Source organism: Corticium candelabrum, chromosome 7, assembly GCF_963422355.1.
Source record: "Corticium candelabrum chromosome 7, ooCorCand1.1, whole genome shotgun sequence".
NCBI classification, from domain to species: Eukaryota; Metazoa; Porifera; class Homoscleromorpha; order Homosclerophorida; family Plakinidae; genus Corticium; species Corticium candelabrum.
In genome coordinates this window covers 371,539-386,459 of record NC_085091.1, presented here as the reverse complement: position 1 = coordinate 386,459, position 14,921 = coordinate 371,539, and the positions used below count along the sequence as shown (strand labels likewise).

The following is a 14,921-nucleotide window of genomic DNA, read 5'->3' as shown; positions in this document are numbered from 1 at the left end:
AACATACGGGAGTGCGATACGGGAAATTGCATTCCTGAAACGTGTTTTCAATCTGTGAATTATTTCTAGCGTGGAGCCTTGGTGAGCGTCATGATCGGTGGCGTTTTCATCTACAATCACAAAGGCGAAGCTCTCATCTCACGCGTATTCCGCGATAACGTTGGGTAAGATTTCTCCGTTTTATTCTTCTCTAGCAACTTTTTTGCGGCACCATAACTTATCTTTACGTTGTATGGAAGTTACGCAGTTGTTATCTACAAAAATTACATTAAGGGGCCTCCTTTGGGGTATCAATTGATTTTTGTATTACAAATCCCACACTTACTGATATACTAATATGTAATTACTATGTATAAATTACCTATTTAATAAACCAACTTTATAGCTAAACTGTTCATAATTTGACCGGGGCCTCTTTAGGGGTAACATTTTGTTGTTTGTTTTAGACGAAGTTCTCTCGATGCCTTTCGAGTGAGTGTCATTCATGCGCGTCAGCAAGTCCGTTCTCCTGTTACAAACATTGCTCGCACGAGTTTCTTCCACATCAGACGCGGCTCGTTGTGGATTGCTGTCGTGACCAAACAGAATGTCAATGCTGCGCTTGTGTTTGAGTTTCTGAGCAAGTTTGCTGGCATATTGGAGAACTACTTTGGTGTTTTAGTCGAGGAGAGCATAAAGAACAACTTCGTATTGATCTATGAGTTGATTGATGGTTAGTTGGCGTCGATAGTGTGCAGACTGGATTATTAGTGGATGTGGAGAGTGTGGAGATTTTGTTTTATTGTGGCTTTGTGTTTGCCATCCTGTGTGCTTGTCTTTGTGCTGTCTTTTTGGTGTCGTTCTGTGTCTTTATTTGTGTGATCAACTGTATAAAACTGGTGTGTTTGTTTGTGTGTTTGTTTTGTTTGTGTGTTTGTTTTTGTTTGTGTGTTTGCTTGTTTGTGTGTTTGTTTTTGTTTGTGTGTTTGTTTTTGTGTGTGTTTGCTTGTTTGTGTGTTTGTGTTTCTTTGTGTGTTTGCTTGTTTTGTGTATTTGTTTGTGTTTGGTTGTTTGTGTGCTTTCTTGTTTGTGTGTTTGCTTGTTTTGTTTGTTTGTGTGTGTTTGCTTGTTTGTGTGTTTGTGTTTCTTTGTGTGTTTGCTTGTTTTGTGTATTTGTTTGTGTTTGGTTGTTTGTGTGCATTCTTGTTTGTGTGTTTGCTTGTTTGTTTGTGTGCTTGTTTGGGTTTGTTGTGTGTAGCTTGTTTGTTTATGTACGTTTTTCCATTCTGTGTGTGTGTGTGTGTGTGTGTGTGTGTGTGCGCGCGTGCATGTGTGTCTGTTTTTGTGTCTGTTGTCTACTTAGTGAAAATGTTGTGTCACATGTCTGAGTTCTTGTTTTGTTGTGTAGAAATATTAGACTTTGGTTATCCTCAGAGAACAGAGACTAGTGCTCTAAAAGCTGTTATCACACAACAGGGAATCAAGTCTCAAGTCAGTGGCCTTTCTTTGGTACATTAATTTATATTCGTTTATTCAGCTATGTTGCAGACACAAGAAGAACAGAAACAGATAACTAGCCAGGTGACAGGACAGATTGGATGGCGAAGAGAGGGAATCAAGTATAGAAAGAATGAGTTGTTTCTTGACGTTTTAGAGGGAGTCAACTTGCTCATGTCAGCGCAGGGTACATGATTTCTGTGTCTAAGATATTGTGAGATGCATCCCTGCAATACAATAATCTAGTGTATTGTGAGATGCATCCATCCAATACAATAGTCTAGTGTATTGTGAGATGCATCCATCCAATACAATAGTCTAATATAATTATGGATCTATCCCTGTATGTAACTAACATTGTTATATGTTTTCAGGTCAAGTTCTAAGTGCTCACGTGAGTGGCCGCATTGTAATGAGAAGCTATTTGTCTGGCATGCCAGAATGCAAGTTTGGCATGAACGACAAACTGATGGTCGAAAAAGGAGCCAAACCATCGACATCAGAAGCAGCAGCCATGGAGACCTACCAGTCCAAGAAGTAAGCCCAAACACAAACGAAACCCAAAACCCAAATTTCAATCTCGTTTGACTGCAGACTGGGCGGCAAATCAGGTGGTATTGCCATCGACGCGTGCACATTCCATCAGTGTGTAAAACTTAGCAAATTCGAGACGGAACGGAGCATTTCTTTCATCCCACCGGACGGCGAGTTCGAACTGATGAAGTATCGCACAACAAGCGACATCAGTTTGCCTTTCCGTGTCATTCCTCTCGTGAGGGAAGTCGGACGGACGAAACAAGAGGTGAAGGTCGTACTGAAATCGAATTTCAAACCGACGATTTTTGCACAGAAAATTGAGGTAGACTCGTTTGTGTCTTCCTGGATGTTTTCTGATTGTGGATTTTAGATCCGAATTCCTACCCCGCCCAACACTGCTGGCGTGCAGCTGCTTTGTTTGAAGGGAAGAGCGAAATACAAAGCAAGCGACAATGCAATTGTGTGGAGGTAATGACTGATTAGTTAAGGAATAATAGAATGTGTTGATATTAATTGATTTTGTGTGATTGTCTGTCTGTTTGTTTGTCCGTTCATCTGTTTGTTTGTATGACCATCTGTATGTCTGTTTGTGTATCCATCTGTCTGACTGTCTGTCTGTTTGTTTATCCATCTGTCTGTCTGTCTAACCTTCTGTCTGTCTGTTTGTTTGTCCATCCGTACGTCTAACCATCTGTCTGGCTATTTGTTTGTCTGTCTGTTTGTTTGTCCATCTGTACGTCTAACTATTAGTCTGGCTGTTTGTTTGCCTGTCTGTTTGTTTGTCCATCTGTTTGCCTGTCTGTCTGTGTGTCTACATAATGGGTTTGCTATGATACACTGAACTTGTGTATGTGTGTTTCATCCTTATGTTTATTCAATCTACTGCTATGCTTGCAATGGTTGAGTGTCATTCACAAGATTGTTCAAATTCAAATTTCAGAATCAGTTGTATGGTTTCTATTACACAGGATGAAGAGAATTTCAGGTATGAAGGAATCACAGATCAGCGCGGAGATCGATTTATTGCCAGGTGCTGGTGAGAAGACACAACAAGGGACGAAACCCACTATTTCAATGAACTTTGAGGTACATACTGTCTGTCGATCTGTCTGTCCATTCGTGTGTGTCTTATTCATCTGTCCGTGTGTCATTCTGTCTGTCTGTCAGTTTGCCTGTCTGTTTATCTGTCTGTTTGTCTGTCCATCTGTCTGTGTCTATCTGTATGTCTATTTATCTGTCTGTCTATTTGTGTGTCTGTATGTTTGTCTGTCATTCATCTGTTGTCCATCTGTTTTGTAGGTCCCATTTGCATGCTCTGGTCTAAAAGTTCGTTATCTCAAAGTATTCGAGTCCAAGCTCAACTACAGTGATCATGACACAGTGAAGTGGGTCCGGTACATCAGCAAGAGTGGCCTCTATGAGACACGCTGTGCCTAGCCACTGACCCCACCCACATCCCTCAACCTTCTGAGTGTCAATCCTGACAAAGTGACTTATTTTGTTCTGCAGCGCGGCAAGCTACTCACACGACAGTTTTTGCAACTTCTGTTTGTTTCTTAATTACAATAATTATTGTTTATCTTGCTCGTCTGTGAGAGTTGCGATTGCTGCACGTAGATCTGCGATCACGATGTCAATGTCTTGCTTACTCGTTTCTCTGCCAATGCTGAGACGAAGAGCATTGCCTGCGAGATCGTCTGGGATGCCGATGGCAAGTAGTATTGGTGATGGTCTGGACAGCAGAAACATGATGATTCTGAGTGTGTGTGTGTGTGTGCGCGCGTGTGTGTGTGCACGTGCGCATGTGTGTGTGTGTGTGTGTGTGTGTGTGTGTGTGTGAGAGTGAGCGTTCACAAACTCCACACTCACTTATCCAAGTCCTCTGAGTGACAAGCAGATCCTATACTCGCCAATGTCCATTTCAGTCTCTTCATTATCCTATAACCTGCACATCAACACATAACCACAAGCATTATACACAACTAGTCTCAGGTACCCACACCCTATGGCAGCATCATACTTCTGTCAAAAAAGGTATGACGCAGCAGTAGGGTCTGGCTACGCGAGACTAGACAAAACACACCAAAGTTACCCTTCAGGTTATATCCCTTGAACGACACATTACAAGTGTTTGGAATTCTCTCACTCTCAGCATATTGACCATTAAATGTCACGTGACCAGGAAACGCCAACTTCAGTTAATAAATTAATTTACAAACGACACATTAGGCTGTAACAACTGATCTCATGATTTGATGGACTGATGGACTGACTTCCAGTTGTTGCTCCAAGTAGTCTCGTACTGTCTTCATGTGCTCATGGTAATCACTGATGTGTTTGCACACAAGTTCGGCTGCCTTTCCTAGACCGGCTATCATGCCTGTATTCTCTGTTCTGAACAACAGAAGAAGAATGCACTGAGATGTTTGAGCAGTAGTAAATGAGAAGGCATGACTTCCATTGTTGTGACTATAAAACTGACCAGCTGCATGCTATTAGTATTGTCTCCATCATCTGGCCACACACACTCGCATGCATGATTGTGTGTACACACATACACACACACACACACACACACACACACACACACACACACACACACACACACACACACACACACACACACTTGCACAGAACGACAGACAGACAGGTGGACAGACACACAGACCGATTGATAGTTTTATTAAACAGAAAGACAGACAAACAGATGCACAAACAAACAAACAGAGACAGAAAGACGAACACACACACACACACACACACACACACACACACACACACACACACACACACACACACACACACACACACACACACATACACACACACACACACACACACACACAACACACACAGCATTGTACTCTGGTCTGAAAGACAAATGGACAGGTGGACAGACACACAGACAGATTAATTGTTTATTTGACAGACAGACAACAGATGCACAAACAAATGGACAGACAGACATACAAACAGACAGACAGACGGACAGACAGATGCACAAACAGACAGACAGGTGAACAGACATACAGACAAAAAAACACACACACACACAGCATTTTACCCTGGTCTGAAATTTCTCTCTTGTCCTCCTCCAAAAAGCATTGGATAAACTGGTGTGACCTTCGCTGGCTGCCTCGCATACAAAGCACCAATTCTTGGACCATAAAACTACGTGAACAACACAACACAACAAGTAGCATCAACAACTTCCCAACAGCAAACACGAAATCTGCACCTTGTGACCAACAATGGTCAAGTAATCCACAGACAAAGTGTTTACGTTTACAGGAATTTTTCCGATTGCCTGGCAACAAAAAACCATGTTGTCATGCCAACATAAGCACACTGTGTAACAGCACATTAAACACATAAATAAAAATTAATTTATTGCTACATTATACATTTTTTCAACATATATATTTAACAGACTAATGGTGACCCAGTAGAGTCACCTTATTCTAGAACACCGTAATTGAAAGAAGAGTCAACATCAAAAGCAACTAAAGCTAATTTTTCTAAAAGCAGTTTTGCATTGTGTTGGCATAATCTGCATGACAATTGCTCATGTAAGTTGCAAAGAGTTTTGCTAAAAGTTTGTCCACTAAGCAAAGACGATCTTTTTGCAATAAATTTGATGACTTCCAGGCTATGAGTTGACCATACTCCATAGGTTTCCACCATCAAAGGGTAGAAAGATTGCCTGCTGCTGTTACACTGTCGTCGTGTCTGTTGTCTTTCTCTGATTCACCAAACTTGGCAGCTGCACCAGCTTCCTTTGCAGCATTGATTATCTGAGAAGGATTGAAGGAGTTCCTTACAGACACATCAAAGTATGCAGGTCTGCCCTGAGTAAAGACGAGGTGGTAAATATCCCTGGTCTGTGAAAGGACTGAGTTGAGCAATGCTGTTCATGGCAAGTACCAGAGTTTTCCTTGAGCATGCAGTGATAAAAAATGTCACAAAGAGCATCATGTTGTTTAATTCTCAAAGGACCACAACCGAGGGCGTGATCGCCATGTTCATCTAGCACATGATTACAGGTGCATCTGATTGAGTTGGGATTATTTGAAAATACAGAAATTCCAAGGCAAAGCCGTAAAGCTATAACGAACTACTGAGGGATCATGCTAGGCCAAGACTGCGGTTAGGAATTGCCCTCAACCAACCCCCTGAATGAGGAGACGATATGGCTATAAGCCTTGCTTGATCTTTTAAGCTTTGACACTTTCTTTCTATGGTGGACTTGAGATTGTCATCCAAACACTTCTACAAATCATGTTGTGTCCACTTTGATGATATATACAGCCATTCATGTATGGTTGTCAGATGTTGTCTACTTTGAATTTCGCCGGAAATGAGAAGGTCAAGACTTTCATCACCAACAATAGTAATAGGGGCTTCTTCGTTGTGGGCCTGAGGCATTAAGTTGTATAGTAGTCAATTTGAAAGTTGACGCAATGATTTGCAACTTCCAACAAAGGCTGCGGATGAAGTTCGGCTAGTTTCCCGAAGACCAACACCACCATGTTGAATAGGGAGAGTTGCTTGTTGCTGGACCTGATCTGAGATAGAGGAGATTGACAACCTTTCAAAACTGTGTCGTAAACCAGCGTCAAATCTAATCAACTCCTGATAAATGTTGTAAGGAGGCACAGTTCTTATAACATGGTCGCCTTGCATAGCAGATGTAATTCCACTTGAGGGTCTTTCAAACATGGTAACTGATTTTGTTGAACTAACATCTTGTCAACTCGTTTGAACACACAGTTAATAAAATAAGAGTCCAAACTGTAGACTGGAGTACCAAGGAAATCAACCCCATTAGAGACCTCAACAGCACGTTGAACGTTGTTATCAAACTCAGGAAATTCTTGGTTTCTGGATGACCAGAAAATCTCACATATTTTTCAAATTGACGTGTAAGCCAAAAGATGGTCCCTTTGATAATAATGAATCCAGTAGAAAAGCTATAGCAGAATGGGAGCCTATAAAAACACTATCATCAAGATACCATAAATAGAGTTTGAGTCCTTCCAAAGTCCCGATGTCATCCAACAATTCCCAATGAGCCAAAGAAAACAATGAAGATCCCAAAGGGTCACCCTGCTGTACTCCAGCTGATAATTTGATCCATGTGTCACCAAAACGGAGATGCTCTGCGCAATGGTAGCTCCATTGTGACCAACCAAATAGAGCCGGAAATTCAATTTTCAGTCGTCTAAGAAAGCATGGGCGATGGCGTGTTCATTAAAAGCGTTGGTCATGTCAACCTTCAGGCAGCACAGATCAGTATCTGACCCATCAGAGTCAATACAACTTGACAGAACAGCCGCATCCAAACCCCTAGATAATCCAATGCCAACTTGGCCATACGGTAGGAAAAAATCAGGCAAGTTTGAATTAACTGCTCAACAACAGAGACGACTAACGAGACGCCGAAAAACTTCACCAACCGCTACTGGGTGTATACCGCCTTGCTTCTTTATCAAAGCAGTCAAAAGTGCTCCTGATAAACAGGAGCTATGTGAGCGTCAGCATGTCCAAAGAGTAGAAAACATATCAGGACATCAAACTGCTAAGGCATTCTTTAGAAGATGGAGAAGTACATGTAGTGGCATCGATTGAATCCAGTAGATGTTGACTGTGTAACTGAGATGCTCCAGAACTAGAAGCGCAAGGGAAAGCTCTTAGGGCTGCAATGACTGACTCTAAGTTGACGGTCAAAGTTGGAGGGATATCAACCATGAAGCTATGTTGAGGATGGTGTTGAGGTAGCTGCCGGAGAGGATCAACAACATCATCAGTGCAGCAATACCATTTGAAGAGAGAGACCGCATAGCATATCCATAACGTCCTTCTCTTGCTAATGCTATAGCACGTTTGCTGTTGTAGGAGGTTTAGGTGGTGGAAGCTTGTCTATGAGACTGTGAAACATGTGATCTACTGTCTAACCTGGCATCTCTCCAGAGGGACATAAAATCACCAGTTTACCAGATTTCTAGACGTGACAGCAAAACCTCTTTGCCCATGTGAGGTTTTTTTCTTCCACCTCTAGGAGGACATCTTAGCACAGCCTTTGCAAACATGTCCAAGCAAGCAAATTAATCCCCACAATTCGTGATATGTGGCATTTCAAAACTCAACAGCCAGGATCTGCCAAGTTTGGCCGAATGGACCAGGGAATGTGACCAACAGTCTTGACAGGCAAGGAACAAACCTCCTCCATCAAGGTAAAAAAGAGTTGACTCCTGATTGGCGGGACTTGAAAGACTTTGTGCTGATTTGATGGCTTCAATTATTATCCATTACTGGATCATCAACATCAAATTCAGACAAACTAGCAAACGACGGGTCAGATACAGAGATTGAAAAATTCGTTTCCTGTGACAGTTGGTTTATCACGTTGTCCGCCAAAAGCAAACTCTGCCTCCGCCGTCATCTTAGAAATACAGGAAGACTGTTGAGAAAACACGATTTTGCCTCCACAAGGACTATGACAAGAACCCTGCAAACGACGACAAACCTTTCAGTGTGGTGAATAGCAAACCCACAAACAGAGCATAGGTTCCGTTTACATTTACGCAGAAAAGGCAACGACGGAAAATTGAGACAAGAGATGTGTTCCAGATTGATGTGTTGACATCTTGCAGTTTCAGACGAATAAACACAACAACAAAGTGGACAGTGCAACAACTGACGTTCATCTGGAGTACAGCTGACGTCTTCATCATCACCTTCATCCATCACCAAGGGCAAAATAGACAGTGCTCAGTCAACAGCGAGTAGACTACACCTATAGATAATTGAAACGAGCAATTGGTTGATAAAGCAAATCAGCAACAGAACTATTCCCACAGTTGAAAGAAGAAAACCAAAAGACGGAATCGTCATGTGGTAGTCGTCATATAATTACAAAATTAATTATATATATTAATTATTAATTATTAAACATATTAATTAATATTGTTTAATATCAATAAAACTTAAAAATTTAACAAAATACTGTAAAGTGCTAATTAAGTGCTTTATTTAATAAATACGAATTAATATTGTTTGATATTAATAAAACTTAAAAATTTGACAAAATGTGATGTTGCAATTTTCATTTTCACTTCATAAGTTCACAAATATTGCACACCTGTGCAGCATCTGTATGTACGAGAATTTGGTGAGAGCAGTTGGCTTTTGACCACGTTTTCACAACATGGGAGATCTCTTGCAAAGGCTGCAGGTGATGAAACTGTATTGGTGGTCAGTACGATGGTTGAGTTTGTGGTCTTACTTGAATCACTCCTGTTTCGTTGTTTGCATACATAATGGATATGCCGATAGTGTTGGGTCTACATTCAAAAAAGATAATTTGTTGCACACACACACACACACACACACACACACACACACACACACACACACACACACACACACACACACACACACACACACACACCTAAGTGCTGACACCACGCTAGTTGGACTGACTTTTCCACTTCCATGCGATGCTGTCACTACAGTCAGCTCTGCTCTTGTCATCAAACAAGACATAATCATTCAGATGTTGCCAAACAGACAAACAAACAGGCTGATGAACAGACAAACTAACAGACAAACTAACAGACAAACTAACAGACAAACAAATAACAAATGAATAGACAAACAAAAAACACATAAACAAACAAACAAATAGAAACAACTAAATAAACAGATAGACACACATGGCATGATGAATACAGACAGACAGACAAACAGACAGACAGACAAATAAACAAACAAACAAGAGTGTCTCCACATGCATGCATGTAACTGATAACAACAACAAACTACATCATCAAGACAACTTACAAAATCGCACAGCGAACATAAAAGACTGCAATGCATTCAAACCAATTTTCCCATTTGCCCTCATCTCCTCCACTGTCAGCATCACAGAATCGTGTTCCAGATTAGATGTCACAATATGAGGTAATTGATCCGACTTTGGGTATAGACGACGGTAATGCTCAATACATGAATTAAACACTAACGCATTTGACTCTGTTCCTCCCGACGTAATAACAATGTCTAACAATTAACAATAAATATTAATATTAATATTTATACATAAACAAATAAATATTAATAAATAACAATAAATATTAATATTTTTGCATATAAAATACCTCAAAATATTTTTAAATATTTATATTTACATTTATAAATAAATAAATAAATATTACTAAATAACAATAAATATTAATTTTATTTATAAATAAACAAATAACAATAAATATTAATATTAATATTTATAAATAAATAAATAAATATATATAATAACAATAAATCTAATAATCCCCTTGTGACTCTGTGGACTGTGATCTAATGACTATACATCCTAGTATAGCTTCTTGGCTAGAAAAGATGGAGACCCTAACTTCTCAAATCAGTTCAGTTTACTGCTAGACAAAGGACAGTCTTTCACTTGATGGCAATGCTGCTAGTAGATCCTGCGCTCTGTCGGGAGTTTGTTGATGAGCTACAGAAAGTCAGGCAAATTCCTATCTGTGAGAGACAATGCCTTCCAAGGATCTCTGTGAACAGTGTGGCCCTGAAGCTTATTGATGCTCTTACTGCAATCATCAATTTAGTGAAGAGTGAATCAGATATGAGTAAAATCAGTTACCTGGTACACACTGCTGCTTCACTAGTGTCCAAAAGGCAGGGCTCAAAGATGGCAAAGTCAACCAACTCTCAAACACCGACATGGAGACAAAGACTGGATATGGAGATTCTTGCACTTCGGCGGGCGATATCTCTGCTGCGGGAAGTTAGGAGGGACTCATCGAGCATTCGTTTGTTACATGAGCTCCAACTACTCTGACATCAATTGAGCATTCCTCGTCCTGAGACTTGTCAGGTCACCATAAATCGGCTAAAAATGGAACTGCAGTCCAAGGTCAAGCGGGCTAGGAGGCCGGAGAAGAATCGTAAGAGACTTCGCTAGAATGGTTTCTTTAAACGGAATGCTGGACGGTTTTACAGGGAATTGGCCAACCGGACTATCCAGATCACTTTCCCGCCATCCGAGTCTGAGATTGAGCAGTTTTGGGGTGATATCCTAGAAACTGAAGTGTGTCATAATGAGTCTGCCTTCTGGCTGAGGCTTCAAATCAATGATGAGACGTACCGGACAGCTGAGCAGCAGTGGCCACCTATCTCAGGCAATGAGGTCACATTGTGTCTCAAGAGGATAGGGAATTGGAAGTCTCCTGGACCAAATCAGCTTTATGGTTTCTGGGTCAAGAGCATCACGTGTCTTTACGATGACTTGACTCGCAACTACAGCCTCCTGTTTCAGGACCGGATTCTGTCCCCGACTGGTTATCTCAGGGAGAGACCACCTTGATACCTAAGAATGACAAGACTAACCAGGCCAAGAATTACCAGCCTATCACGTGTCTATCTGTCTTCTACAAGACCCTCACTTCAGTCGTCAGACAGAAGATTGCAGGGCATTTGGTTCAGGAAAACCTCATGGCATTGGAGCAGAAGGATTGTCAGCAGGGTTCTTTGGTGCAAAGAAACAGCTATTGATTAACAAACTGCTTACCGAGGACTGTAAGACCAGGCACAGGAGCGTGAGCATGGCTTGGGTGGACTACCAGAAAGCCTATGACAGCGTGCCACACAGTTGGTTACTCCGATGTCTTCAGCTGCATAAGATTAGTCCATTTTTGTGCAGGTTCCTGTCACGTGTCATGAAGAGTTGAAAGACATCAATGGTACTTTCCTACGAGAACGATGCCATCAAGACGAGGCGCATGCAGATCAGGCAATGTATTTTCAAAAGTAATTCACTATCTCCTCTTCTCTTCTGTATGGCTCTTAGTCCTCTCAGCGTGGAGTTATGCAGAACTGGTTACGGCTATTGGATGAGCACTGGCCGTGGTGAGACTGCCAAGCGTCAGCTTGTCAGTCATCTACTTTACATGAATGATCTAAAGCTGTATGGCAGAAATCCTGATTAGCTGAAAGGGTTGTTGCACACGGTTCATTCCTTCTCTGATGACATCCAAATAAATGTTGCACACTTTGTCAACAGCAAGCTTTCTGGACACAATTTCTAAGGTGATGGTAAGAAAACCTAACACCATCAACCATCTGGAACCAGGTCAAGTGTACAAGTATTTAAGTGTGGACGAGAGTAATGGTATCCAGCACAGCAATATGTGGAAGACGCTCCGTCGTGAGTACTTTCATAGAGTGAAGATGGTTCTCCGGACCGAGTTGTATGGTCGGAACAAGATTCTGGCCATCAAGGGGTTTGTCCTCCCGGTTTTCTCACTTACGGTTTTGGTGTCATTCATTGGAGGACCATGGACCTGCAGCAGCTTGATCGACGGACCAGGAAACTTCTCTATATGCACGGTGTCCACCATCCTGCAGCAGCCGTTGACCGGCTGTATGCTCCGTGCACTGAGGGCGGTCGAGGGTTAGACAGATCGAGTCGACGTATCAGTCTTGTATTGTGGGGCTGGACTGTTGCCTTCGTAACAGCTCTGATCTCTTCATGCAAATGGTACAGGGGTGTGATGTTAGGGGGTCCTCCCATTCAATCCAACGCATGGCCCGTCAGTTTACTGCACAGCTGCAGGAGAGTCTCTCTAAATACTGCACAGCTGCAGGATAGTCTCTCTAAATACTACAAGTCGCAGAGCCTGCATGGAAGTGGGACCATCCTGTGTGATAGTGTCTTCGAGCAAGCACCTCAGACAGATGCAAAACATTTCCATACGTGCAGCAGTTCTCTTTGTGTACAGTCCTGGAGAAGAAAACCTATGCATGGTCAGTACTGCCGTCTCACTGAGAAACCACCTGTGGACATGAAAGAGACCTACAGATGGCCGAAGTCATCAAATCTTCCTGCTGCAACTGAGAAACTGGTTGTTGCTGCTCAAGACCAAGCTTTTCGGACTCGGTATCATATGAGCGCAACATTCTGCATCGAAATGTCCGTCCCACTTGCCGCTTGTGCAGTGTAGGCCTGGCAACAGTTAACCACATTGTAGTGCCTTGATACCAATGGACTACACTGATCGACACAATCAGGTGACCTCCATTATCCACAGGGACATTTGTCATCATTTTGGAGTTCCAGTGGAGAGCAGATGGTACCACATCATCCTGATAAGCTTGTGGAGACGGCAACCATCCCTACTGTTAGGAAGATTGGTGCCAATCGTCCTGACATCTGTTTCAGAAATAAGAAGACAAACACTTGTCTTCTTATTGATATCAGCTGTCCTGCTGATGGTAACGTCATCAGGAAACAGGCTGAAAAATTGACGAAATACAGTGACTTGCGGGTGGAGGTAAGCCGCATGTGACAGTGTTGGACTCTGGTTGTTCCAGTGGTGTTGTGAGTGTTAGGTACAGTGCACGCAGGTATTACACGGCGGCTAGACATTATTCCAGGTCAACACATCCTGCAGCACTTACAGAAAACAGTGCTTCTTGGATCCAGTCGGATCCTTTGTAAAGTCATGTCTTCTGTTTAGACAGCCATGATGGTCTAAGCACCTCTGAGGCAAAGTTTGCCTCCGGTGCTTACAAGAGACCTTACGAACCAGACTGATCTGGTTGAGCATGACACAAATAAATTAATAAATAACAATAAATATTAATAAATAAATAAATTAATTAATTAATAACAATACTTAAATATTAATATTTACAAGAAACTAACTTATATAAACTTTAATTATTTAAGATGTTTGTTTGCAGGTTTGTTTGCCCAACCTTCATCTTTCCCTCCGACCATCTTGGCTATCCAATGTCTGGCAGTTGAAATAACAGATTTTGCTTTGACACCTAAACAGTATAAGCAATCAGAGATGGAAACAGACAAACAGAACAATAAAAATGCTGAATAAACAAATGAACAAGAAAAACAGACAGACAGACAAACAGACACACACAGACACACACACACACACACACACACACACACAGACACACACACACACACACACACACACACACACACACACACACACACACACACGTACGCACGCACGTGACCTTGGTGATGTGAGCTGCTGGGATTTCCCCAGCTGTTCGCCAGAGCATCGTAAATACTTTCAAGTACTTCTGGTGCAAGAGGAGTTGTTGCATTGTAGTCCAAATAGATCTCGCGCACATCGCCTTGTACAGCGCGTGACATGTTGGTCATGTGGCAAAGCGAAATCACCGACCACTGTGTGCGTCCGTACTATTTTTAGTCTTAGTGTAATTATACCCTACCATACCATAGCTAGCCACGACTGACATGATTGGTGAGAACTACGACCAGTCTCGTGTGTGTGTGTGTGTGCGCGCGCGCGCGCGTGTGTGTGTGTGTGTGTGTGTGTGTGTGTGTGTGTGTGTGTGTGTGTGTGTGTGCGTGTGCGTGTTTTGTGTGTGTGTGCGTGTGTGCGTGCGTGTGTTTTGTGTGTGTGTGTGTGTGTGTGTGTGTGTGTGTGTGTGTGTGTGTGTGTGTGTGTGTGTGTGTGTGTGTGTGTGTGTGTGTGTGTGTGTGTGTGTGTGTAACTAACCAAAAAAGCTGATTCAAAGTATGATGAGATCTATTTCAAAAACGACAAAACAAAGTATACGTAAAGTTTTATACCAGACTGTACTGTCTTTTGGTACATTTCTGGCTATTTTTGCTTATATGTTTCAGTCCATGAACAGTGGAGCACGTTGCAGTGTATCAATGTTTTAGCATTTCATCACAGTACTGTAGTCATGACAAATTGACTAAATTTACAGATAGACATCATGCATATGTATGTTATACTTAGATCTTTCATCAAATGGTCACAATGGTTGGCTTCTGCAGACAATGCCAATGAATTTTGACGATGCCAGACAGACATGCAGATACACAAACA

At 41.9% G+C, this 14,921-nt stretch overlaps 2 protein-coding genes across 2 annotated transcripts; one reads left to right on the top strand and one right to left on the bottom strand.

Annotated features, from left to right (window-relative positions):
- Nucleotides 1-6: 6 nt before the first annotated feature.
- LOC134182733 (AP-2 complex subunit mu-like) lies at nt 7-3,592 on the top strand. Its single transcript, XM_062650169.1, has 9 exons — nt 7-164; nt 447-712; nt 1,388-1,470; nt 1,528-1,663; nt 1,851-2,013; nt 2,071-2,335; nt 2,384-2,481; nt 2,982-3,099; nt 3,313-3,592. Exons 1-9 carry the CDS (start codon nt 91-93, stop codon nt 3,448-3,450), a joined length of 1,341 nt encoding a protein of 446 aa, XP_062506153.1. The 5' UTR covers nt 7-90; the 3' UTR covers nt 3,451-3,592.
- On the bottom strand, nt 3,490-14,227 carry LOC134182736 (selenocysteine lyase-like). The gene is made up of 12 exons (XM_062650171.1): nt 14,071-14,227; nt 13,789-13,860; nt 9,898-10,074; nt 9,464-9,533; nt 9,299-9,356; nt 9,155-9,241; nt 5,252-5,320; nt 5,078-5,184; nt 4,287-4,407; nt 4,106-4,205; nt 3,883-3,958; nt 3,490-3,745 (listed from the first exon to the last, which is right to left on the bottom strand). The coding sequence occupies exons 1-12, from the start codon at nt 14,219-14,221 to the stop codon at nt 3,583-3,585; spliced, it is 1,251 nt and encodes a 416-aa protein (XP_062506155.1). The 5' UTR covers nt 14,222-14,227; the 3' UTR covers nt 3,490-3,582.
- Nucleotides 14,228-14,921: the final 694 nt, after the last annotated feature.

What these genes read in the sequence shown, in the direction of transcription:
- LOC134182733 (XM_062650169.1), top strand. Translation starts at nt 91, where the DNA reads ATGATCGGTGGCGTTTTCATCTACAATCACAAAGGCGAAGCTCTCATC. An exon ending in GAGACCTACCAGTCCAAGAA is followed by an intron (nt 2,014 to 2,070) that starts GTAAGCCCAAAC and finishes GTTTGACTGCAG; the next exon opens with ACTGGGCGGCAAATCAGGTG. An exon ending in TTTTTGCACAGAAAATTGAG is followed by an intron (nt 2,336 to 2,383) that starts GTAGACTCGTTT and finishes TGTGGATTTTAG; the next exon opens with ATCCGAATTCCTACCCCGCC.
- LOC134182736 (XM_062650171.1), bottom strand. Translation starts at nt 14,221, where the DNA reads ATGACCAACATGTCACGCGCTGTACAAGGCGATGTGCGCGAGATCTAT. An exon ending in GGTCGGAGGGAAAGATGAAG is followed by an intron (nt 10,075 to 13,788) that starts GTTGGGCAAACA and finishes GTTAATTGTTAG; the next exon opens with ACATTGTTATTACGTCGGGA. An exon ending in AGCGTGGTGTCAGCACTTAG is followed by an intron (nt 9,357 to 9,463) that starts GTGTGTGTGTGT and finishes TTTTGAATGTAG; the next exon opens with ACCCAACACTATCGGCATAT.